We start from the raw sequence: 11,805 nt of genomic DNA, 5'->3' as shown, positions 1-11,805 counted from the left end.
TATAAATTTAATCTAATCAAAATATATAATGTTACTTCTCAATATAATCTAAAATCTAAATTCTAAATAAATAATTTAATTGTATTTTGCTGTATTTAGTATTTTAATCACTAAAGTTTAGTGCATTGCGAATGTTGCCGCTTATCGCCATGTTTTGTGTACCCTTCTTTTTTAAAGATATTTTAAGAGGGGTTCCGCATGAAAAAAATATTATTGCCTGGTGTTCCGTGATATCAAAAAGGTTAAGAAACACTGATATAGAAGACCTCGGATCACAGAACTGTAAAAATATAGTACAAGATAGATATAAGTGGTGGGATTTGGAAATGGCGACAAAAATTCTTGAAGCGTTTTAAAAGCTAGAGAAGAAGAATAAACAATAATGATAACTATAATAATAATAATATATTTTTTATACAAAATAATGACCAGTAAGGAGATCATCAACACTTTTTCCTCTCATACTTCGTCATCTCAATCAAACTATCCGCTGACAACCTCTGATCACGGGACTTCAATGTGATATCACTCCATATTTTGACTTGTCATTTTCGTATACGTATAAAAAACAATGTATTATTTAGAAAATAAGTGCCCACTAACGGTGTTGTATCCAATCGACGACGGTATTTTGGCAACGAGAGAGTGATGTGCCGGTATTACACCGGTTTGCGTTTTCTGGTGGACGGATATAGTCATCGTACATCGTCGGTATTACGAACGTGGATGCGGGATGACGTGTTGCGGGAGTGGTGAAGTGTTATATTGTACGTCCCGTACCGATAATTATTATATGACTGATTTAATACTCGTATACCTAGTTTACAATAATAAATCAAACTGACAAATTAGCAAAATATAACTCACGTATTTGGACTAGTTTGACATGTATCATTTCGATTAGGATTTTATCATAATCATTGTCACTAAGTTTTGTTTTTTTCGGATAATTTTTGAGATTCGACTTCTTAACATAGTAAAATTCGCATTGCTTATAATTCATTAATATTTCTACATCCGAGTGATTTTACTACTTAAAGCCATTCGTTGTTCGATATTAATTTATTCACCAGATTTTCAGACAAGTTTCCAAGGGTAAAAATTGTAAATGAAAAATATGAGATAAAATAATGGAACATGGGCGTTAATGGTGTTAATGAATAGGTATCATACTTTGAAATCAGACAGTGAATAAAAATCGAAAACAATCTATAAACAAGTTTGTTGAAAACAAGACGTTTTTCAGAAAAATAAGTCCGACACACGAATGTTTTCATATTTTCCAAAAATCCTAGAACGAGCAAACGGAAGAGAATGATACTAACAATGTGTACCAAGTCAGCTTTAATCATACTAAGTATCGACGTAATCAAAATTATTTGTATATATTTACTCGTATGTATCATCGAGTTCAACAATTTAACTGCTGATTAATGGATTCCGACGGGTGCGTAAGCAGTAGTTCCACTGCAGTCACTTTAATTTCATCGTAATAATCGCCGTGCTCGCGTGTCATTTTTATTTGAAATTCAAATTTGTCATCTGGCGTGGGATGGCGGGAGACATGTAGGGAAGTAGAGAGGTGGCGTCTCGACGACGATTTCAGAACGACTCACACCAATCGTCTCGTCTGCAACACATACGAATACACGCGTCCATAGAACAACGACCGAGCCCTCCGATTACTTCCAATTAGCGGAACAACGGATCCCAGGGTCGTTTACTTGCTTCCAAGTATACACGATTCCCTCTCTCCCGAATGAAAAGTGTTTAGATTACAGCCAAAAACGGTACGTTTTTAACATAATTATATATTTTTAATTATTTAATATTATATACTGTGTATTATAATTATATATTTTTTATAAATGTATGTACAATACTTATATTTAAAGCACGTATTAAACTAACCAATGAGTTGCAAAAGTCCTATAAGCGTTAAAACTAGGACTCTCGGTTTGATACGTGTATTGATATTTGATATACACGTGTACACGTATTCCGAACATTAAATAATATGTAGTAATACACGTGTATTTAATTACACGTTATTTTAAAGTTTGTGTACACGTGTATTAAGATACAGCATAATATAATATATATTATATATTACAGTTATCATTCGACTTTCGAAGTGAGCACACGTATATTGTAATTACCTATCTAATTCAAGTCGCTTATCTTCTTTTATACGTAGTGTCATAGTACGCTCTAATTAAGTTTACTGATTTTATATAAAATATTATACACAATGTTGTGTTACTCGTGCAACGATGATATTTTTGAAGAAGACTCTATAGAATGTACTTCCTGCAATGAGTTTTTTCATTTTATGTGTGTGAGTTTGAAAGAGGTAACTTTTCGCAAAATGTCGAAACTAGCAAAATCAAAATGGACCTGCTCTAAGTGCAAGTACATGGACAAAAAAGATTCTCCACCACAGATTAAAACTTTACAAACAAATAAAAACACCTCTACTGATAATAACTTTATAAATTTAACTGAATCAGTAAATTTCATGAGTGATAAATTTGACAGTTTTGGTGAACAATTGAAAGAAATATTATCGGAAATGAAACAAATGAGGGAGGAGAATCGAGAGCTAAAAAACCAAAATATTAAGTTTAAAAATGAAATCACTTTATTGGGAAATCGTATTAATATCTTGGAACAGAAGGCTTTGGATAACTTTATTGAGGTCATCGGTATTCCCGAAATTCAAAATGAAGTCTGCGCGGACACAGCAAAATTAATTTTGGCTAAATTGAATGAAGAATCGTCGGTGAAAAAGGCTTTTCGGGTTCAATCTAGAGACTCAAAGAAACCAAGGAAGTTAGTAATTGAAGTAAACACACCACAATGCAGTTCCAAAATCATATCTAGTTCAAAAATCCAAAAACCAAGAGGAATCACATTTCATGATCAATGGGGTAACGAGCCAATATACGTAAATAATTTTTTAACTCTGTATAATAGAAATTTACTGTTTAAAACAAAGGATTTCGCTCGAGAGGCCGGTTTTAAATACGTATGGTTTAAAAACTCAAAATTATTTATAAAGAAAAACGAAAATCATAAAGCAGTTCTCATTGAAAATGAATCATCTTTATCTTTATTATAAATAATCTTTTTAATATAACAAAATACAGTGGATATTGTTTATTTTTTCTATGGCTAAGTATAATAATTTTACTGTAAATCATAAGTTTAGAACAAATTATTTTGATTCTTTTTCGGAATATGACAATTGTTTTAATGATAAATCGGAATGTTTTATAAATATTATTAGCTGTAATATTAGAAGTATAAATGCACACTTTGATGAATTTATTTTATTTCTTGAAAATTATGTTAAGAGTGATAAAATTGATATAATAATTTTAACAGAAACGTGGCACGATCCATTGTCTTGCCACTATGAATTGCCTGGTTATAAATTAATGTTTTCTAGCCTAAAAAGGAACCAAATGATGGCATAATTCTTTGTAAAACAACATCTAACTGCGGATTTCTTCGACTACAATTTATTAGATTATAATATAGTAAAGCTTTCTTTCAATTTGAATAATATGCCATATAGTATAATATGTATTTATAGGTCACCTTCTTCGGATTATACAGGTTTCTTAAACTCATTAAGAGATGTTCTTAATAATTTAAATTTGAATGCAGGTATAATTACTCTAATTGGAGACGTAATATTAATATTATCGGAACCCATTCAAACAATTATGATTATCTAGACCTTTTATCAGAATTCGGTTTTACTTCTTTCATAAATGTATACACCAGATTACCTCAAGGTCAACAACACTCTTGTTTAGACCATATTTTCATCAAAGATAATAACTCTTCATTTAAATATATAAAGGCAGGTGTTTTACAATCAGAAATCACAGATCATTGTTCCATTGTAGTTACAATTCCCGTTACTAAAAAACCTAAAATTATTAAAAATCTTCTTGAAGTTTTTAACTATGAAAAACTCAGATTAATTTTATCAAAAGAAACATGGAATAATGTTTATAACTCTAATTCGGTTAATATTTGTCTCTCTAATTTTCAAAAGTCAATTATGAATGCTATAAATGAATCGTCTTCCATCAAATATGTAAATTCTAAAAATAAAAAATTAAAAGAGTGGATGACTAAAGGTCTGTTATGTTCTGCTCATCACAAACAATACCTCTCGTTAAAATGTAAAAAAAATCCAGATAACATCGAACTAAATTCATATTTTAAAAAGTACAAAAATAGTTTTACAAAATTAATTAAGCATGCCAAAATAAATTACTATACTGAAAAATTCTCTAGTGTATCTTCTAATCTAAAATTAACTTGGAAATTGGTTAATGAGCTAACTAGTAGAAATTCTAAAAACAAAGATTCAATTGATTTTATAAATATTAACGACCAGTCTTTAAATGTCGAAGATAATACTGAAGAGGCTGCAAATCATTTTAATAAATTTTTTGTTAATGTTACTGAAAATCTAGCAGGGAATTTTAATAAATTTCCAAAAGTACAAATAACTCATAACAACACGTCTTTATTCATTTGATGATATTTTCTTAAAAGAAATTGAAGCGTCTGAAGTACGAAAAATTATTCGAAATTATAAAGATGACACAGCTGCAGGGTATGATCAGGTTACGGTAAAAATTTTAAAAAATATCTCCGAATTAATCATCACCCCATTGGTATTTATATATAATTTGAGTGTTAAGGAAAGCATTTTCCCTGATGACTTCAAAATTGCAATAGTCAAACCGCTATTCAAGAGAGGTGATCGTAGGTATATGTCAAACTATAGACCAATATCTTTATTGACCAACTTTTCTAAAATTTTTGAAAAAAATAATTTGTTATCTAAAAATCAATTTGGTTTTAGACAAGGGCTTAGTACTGAAAATGCTTTATATCAAGTTACACAATTTCTATACCACACATTAGATAATGGAGCAAAAACTATTGCCATATTTCTAGACCTTGCGAAAGCGTTTGACACTATAAACCATGATATTCTTTCTCAGATTCTACCTACTTTTGGTATTAACAAAAGGAATTTACTTTGGTTTCAAAGCTACCTCTCAGATAGATTTCAACAAGTGAAATTAAATAATGTCCTTAGTGATAGAAATCTTATAAAATTTGGTGTTCCGCAGGGAAGTGTTTTAGGCCCAATTTTGTTCTTACTCTATATAAATGACTTATGTAACCTAAATGTAGATGGTAAAATAATTACTTACGCTGACGAAACTTGTATGTTATTTTCGGGTATTTCTTGGAATGAGGTTTACCATAAAGCTACTATTGGATTAAACTCAATATATAAATGTATACAAGATAGAGGTTTATCATTGAATGTGGATAAATCTATGTTTATGAAGTTCTCTATAAATAAATGTACGAATACCGATTCTCCGTTGTTGATTCATAACTGTAATAACTTTTTGATATGTAATAATATAAACTGTAAACAAATCAAATATCGAGAATTCGTTATTTAGGTGTTATTTTTGATGAAAATTTGAGATGGAATTTGCATATTTGCAATCTAGTTAGTAAGCTCCGTTCTACTATATATCAGTTCATAAGACTAAGAGTTCTGTTACCAGTTCAAACGATTCGTATGATTTATTTTGCCTTCTATCAATCAATTTTCCAATACGGGCTCTTAGTATGGGGAAGGGCAAAAGAAAATGCTTTTAAACCATTACAAGTAAATCAAAATAGTGTAATTAGAATAATTTTAGGTAAAACATCCTTAAATGGTTCGACAAAACTAAATTATAATCTTTTAGGTGTTCTTCCAGTAAAACAATTATACAAGAAAAACGTCCTACTATTTACAATTAAAAAATATATAAGAAACAATACCAATGTAGTTGATGTATCTAAATCAAGAGAACACAGAGCTTATAACTTATCGGTGTTATACACAAAAAAAGCTTTTGGACAGTGTTTTGTAGACTATTTAGGCCCAACGTACTTTAATCAGTTGCCAACAATATCAAAAAAAAAATATTCATCATGGTTTATTGAATGAGAAAAAAATTGTTTATAAATGGCTATTTTCTGAATTAAATATTTCTCAGTTAAATCCGCAGTTATTGTAAGTTAATGTATGTTATTTCTTATTTTATAAATATTTTTAGTTTCTTAAGTATTTAGTTTATCACCCTTGATTTCTTTTTTAATAATTGTATATATTTTTATTTATATATATTTTCTTAAGTTTAATATAATTATGTTCGCTTGATAACACTCTACTCCACCACAAGCCTAGGCTTAAAGGAGTAGATATATTCTTTATTCTTATATTATAATTACTTTATTGTATTTGTATCAAAGTGTAAAGAAATCTATCAATAAAAAAAAAAAAAAAAAATATATTATATTGTTTTAATATAAATTGTTTAAAAATTATTCAATATTAAATATTCATATGATTATAGTGTGTAAGGATGAGGTATATAAGTGGAAGAGGTATGGAGTGCTTTGAAAAGTGACGGAATATAAAAATGAAAAATCATCAAAAATTTATTTTTTTAATAATTTATTAAAATTGATCCTTTAAAATTATATATATCACTAATTATGACAATATTGGTAAGAAATAATATCAATCCCTTAATGTAACAAAGTATACAATATTTTTTGTTATCCCATCTTTCGCCAACACAAACAAATTGGATGGTTCGAGAGCACACCATGTATAATTGTCCGTGTGAAAAACATAATGTACTTAAATCTAAGCCACAGACAGACATCGTTTGGCCTCGAGACTTATTAATAGTCATTGCAAATGTCAATCTAATTAGAAATTGAAGGCGTTTAAATTGTATTGGCATACCTGTAGGTATAATATGGATTCGCGGTAGTAATATATTTTCACCTTGGAATTAGCCATTTAAAATTATGGCTTCGATAACATTTTTCATTAATTTTTTAATGACTTATCGCGTGTCGTTGCACAACCGTGGTGGGTTCAAATTACGAAGCAAAATAACCGGAGATCCAACCTTCAGTAGTAAATTATGCGGTAGCTTGCCTGATAAATCCAATGAGTTTAAAAACTCTGTTAGATAATTTACAGCTTCAGTAGCATCGCAAACTGTATCAATAGATTTGTATAACTTTCATCTGTAATAACTTTCCCATTACCGATATCTAACAATTGTTTTGAGAATCTTCCACACGCAGCTTTTTTTGATTGAATCGCAAGTATCGTAATCGATCGCTCTCTATCTTTACATACATGTCGATCATGAATTTTTGACAAAGCTCACGATATCGTAGAATAACGTTGTCCTAATCATGTCTAATCATCAACTGATATGCATAATAATCTTTCGAACTAACATTCTTGCTTGTTATGGCACTTATTTCGGGATCTTTATGCAATACCCGTCATTTAATACCAAAAATAAAATTATTAGTTTTTAAATAGTTTTTAATAATTTTTTAATAGTTTCATTTAATAATTCATTTTCAATTGCGCAGTTATCGACCGGGTTAAAAATTATTAAATTAAACTACGATTTATTAAACAATAGCACTTTCTAAAAAATTTTTTCGTATAAACCTTCTCCTGGCAATTACGAACAATTAAAATAAATTTGAGCCAAATCGGCCCAGCCGTTTTCAATCGATGAAATGTTATACATTTTTGGCTCCATATTTATAAATATAGATAGATAGATAGATTAGATAGATAGATTAAATATAATTTGTTATGTGTAATACATAATTTTATTTTTTGTAATAAACTATATAATTACATTGAATTTTATTATTTTTTTAATTTTATTTTTAATATTTTTGGTTCATTTTGTTATGTCATTAGGCGAATAATAATGTAAGTGAATGAACGTTTAGAAACTTTTAAACGTACTTCACGATTTCTATCATACCTACATACTGCAAGTCGTATATGTATAAAATAAATATTCACGATTATTAAAAGTACCTTTAGTGAATTTATATTAAAATCAAAATTGTCAAAACTTATTCAAATAAATTATTTATTTGATTATTTACTAAAGTAATTGAATAAACACATTTTATATTTTAAAAAATTGTAATTAAAATATAGTGTTGTATTTATATTTTTGATACTATTAGTAATGCATAGAATGTTTTCATTTAACTGATAATTTTTTTTTTTTTTATATAATAATTTTTGGATAGGTAATAGAAATGTATCAAAAATTCAGAATTTTCACAATGATCATAAACAACTGAAAAAAAAAATATATAATTTAATTTAATAATAATAATAATAATAATAATTTAATTTAAAAATAATTTAAAACATACAATAGTATATAAATGTTGTAGTTCGAAAATTGACGTGATTTCTACACAAGTTATCAAATTATTTTACCACCTGTTGCGTTTGAGTTTCGATTATACATAAAATAATATATTCAGTTTAGTTATTTATTTTAGTCGGTCTTTGCTCAGTTTAACTTTAGTGTGACTTTAGTTATGATAAGTATATCATGGTTTCCAAATGAAGAAGGATGATTTGATTAACACAACAAAGGATTTATACTCAAAGCCGATGTAATCTTATTGTCTTTTTGTTGTTCAATAGAGAAGAATAATATTTTATTGGAATAAAATGTACACAAAGTATATATTATAAAACTAATATATTATATGTATATCTTTTGTGTTTTTAGGTTTGATGAGCTGAAAGGGTTGAAGAAATATACAATAATAAATTTCCTTGTGCGGTGAAATCATTAATACCACGGATGATGACATGAAATAATAATAATTAAACATTAAGTGAAAACTTCATACTGAATAGTTATATTGCAAAAACCCAAATAGAATATAGTTTTAAACTAAAAAAAAACTATCCAGCATGTTAAAATAAAGTTACGATGTTGTAACAGAAGTAGGGTGTTTGAAATTCGTTTCACCCGGTTCACGAATAAAGTATATCATTCGATATGATATAAATCATTAGGTATAAATTATTTTATTTTATCGTTTTAAATATCTGAAACCAATTTGTCAATCGATTGGACTCAATTTGACTGCTCTATGAAAGTCAAATCCTGTAATATACGCAGCGAACGAATAATAAAACTCGAAGGATTCCGTTTGCGTGTTGAACAAAATAAATAAAAATAAGCCAAAAGTACACAGTTATGCTTTCAGACGTTCCCATATTAACTCTTAAAATATCTTTAAATATTTTCCGTCATATTACTGGGCTTGGATGCGCCAAAATGTTTCCACATTTTTACCTAAGCAAATACTTATCATCGTGCGCGTTGTTGTAATGTACGATCTTTGAAAAATAAATTAGACTTAAAATGTGCTTCGAAAACTTTTGATGGACGATACAATATGTTCGGTTCGGTTATGCGGAACGAAAAAAATAATTCCTATTTTTTAAATAGTAAAACTTAAGTTCAAAAAAAGTTCGACCCACTGCTGTGGTGCATCGATCAGATTTCTACCCATGTCGAACGGATTTCGAGGAACGTAGACGTCGTTCGCGTGCGATGATATTTTTACATTACAGTTTTCGTGTATATATTTTTGTCAGAAATATATTTTAATTTAAAACATTTTGATGGAAAAATGGTACGTGGTACGAAGCCACGGAGCTCCCACACGCAGGGATTCCGATTCACCGAGCAAACCGTACAGGTTAGGTGCAAGTTATTCGCTGCGATCTGGTGTCCGCCGCAGCAAACCCTTCAGTCCTGATCTAGCAAGTCATGTGCCAGACAATCGTCGGACAGCGTGAAACTGACCAAGCGGTCCCTAGTTCTCGGATCGTTCAGGTAGCGAACGGCGCACGCGTACGGATCATCGGGTTTCACTCGGAACATTTCCTTCAACAAGAGCGTTGCAATTTTATCGACCTGCGGGATATCACGTTCGTGAATGAAAACGAAAATGAACAATAAAAATTTATCAGAAAAAATAATGTACATGGCATGGATCAGTGGTTCCCAATATTTTTTACAGCCAGAGGCACTCACAGACTTTTCAACACGTTACGTTTCACACATTGGTTTTAGACGTATATTTATTCTCATAAAGAACTAAATTTGTTTACGCATTTTAAAATTTAAAGCAAATAACAAGCAATGAATTCCTTTATAATAATGTTTGTTTACGTTCAATTATAAGTAAAAGTCTGATAATGACTAATTCAAAAAAATTAATAAAAAAAAGGCTGCATACTAATTGCGGTGATGACGATTTTTTAGATAAGTAGATTAAGGAAGATCCACATTCATTATGGGCTGAATTTTCTTCTTCCGTTAAAGTTTATAATGAGGACCAATGCATGCAAACGTTTTCAATTGAAGCTTTATAGCATGTTTTACCACTCTGATCCTTATATTTATATATTTTATACGTATATTTATTTATTTATTTCTTGAAGCTTTATATTAAATTTAAACTAATTAAAACTATTTTAAAACTAATTGCTCAAAAACGATTTGTGTTGATAAGATTTTAACAGAAAATAAAGATTTTCTTGCCTAATAATATGGTACATTATTATGAAGATGGTGAAATTAATCGGCTTGAATATTTAAAGTCGTGTAATATGCATATATTATTAAGAAATAATAATACGCATATTCCTGAGTCATATAAGGAAAAACGCACCAAGAATAACTATTGCACACATAAACTTTAATGGGCGCCACGCGCGAATTACAAACAACCGCAAACAACATCATCATTCGAATAAGACAATCAAGGCCAAGGGCAACCACGTGATGAAACATCATTTGGATATGAAGATCAAGACCAAGGACAGCCACGTGTCGAAAACAACACAATTAAAACAGAATCAAACAGAGTATATAAAGGCTCCGTTTCACCACCAACGGCAGACGTGTCCAGCTATCAGACCAAGCCCTTCTGAGTTTCGTCTTCGATATTGTTAGCGCGCAAATTTATAATTTATATCTGTGTCTGTATTTGTATCTGTATTTATTAAAGTGTTTACATGTGTTTAAATTAATCATTGAATCAATTTACCCTGATCCATCAACATCATTACGATAGGTACCTGTTTTTATTGGGTACCACGTAACAGTCGATTTCTTTTAAATTTTTATCTACATTTTAAAATTTTTTATTATTATAAAACTGTATTATAATATAATATTATTATACTATTATATATATTATATACCATTATATTATAAAATATTATTTGATACAAGTTTAAATACTTAATTCAAACATAAACCAAATATCAACATTTGTAACCATACTTACACAATAAAATAAGAGTGGACAGTCTTAAGTATGTTATATTTTTGATATGAACGGGAAGGCAATGTTGATAAGTATATTTTTGCAAATATAATAACATAACATATAACATATTATTATCTTTTTGTTGAGTGACTGCAACTAGTACGTTTATGTTATGAACCATAACTCATGTTCAATAGTAATTCGGGGCAACAAGATCAGGCAGTTGTTAGTTAGTATAATTTAAACTGCGTTATATAACTACAAACGATGGATGTTTACTTCGGTGTAATTGCATAGATATGCGAAGTCCTCCTGGCACAAGTGTATTCTTAGATCGTTCAGCACACTCTGTTGTCTGTCGTCATTCACCTTGTCGCTACATGAGTCTACGGACGTGGAAATAGTGTCCTCGTTTTGTATGTCCGATGAAACAAAACTGTAGTCGTCACTGTTACAGTTATCGTACATGTTGAAATCGGTTCGCTTAAAGTGAAATCGGAAACACGAAAACCACGAACGTCAATTGTATATTATAATGTTGTTGTTATT

The 11,805-nt window shown here is 29.4% G+C and overlaps 1 protein-coding gene across 1 annotated transcript; it reads left to right on the top strand.

Moving 5' to 3' along the window:
* Positions 1-2,210: 2,210 nt before the first annotated feature.
* On the top strand, positions 2,211-3,131 carry LOC112690943. Its single transcript, XM_025565052.1, has one exon. The coding sequence runs from the start codon at positions 2,252-2,254 to the stop codon at positions 3,119-3,121; it is 870 nt and encodes a 289-aa protein (XP_025420837.1). The 5' UTR covers positions 2,211-2,251; the 3' UTR covers positions 3,122-3,131.
* The last annotated feature ends 8,674 nt before the right edge of the window (positions 3,132-11,805 follow it).

This window comes from Sipha flava, unplaced genomic scaffold (assembly GCF_003268045.1).
Source record: "Sipha flava isolate LNK unplaced genomic scaffold, YSA_version1 529_pilon_pilon, whole genome shotgun sequence".
In the NCBI taxonomy this organism is placed as follows: Eukaryota; Metazoa; Arthropoda; class Insecta; order Hemiptera; family Aphididae; genus Sipha; species Sipha flava.
This window is presented reverse-complemented; position numbering and strand designations above follow the sequence as displayed.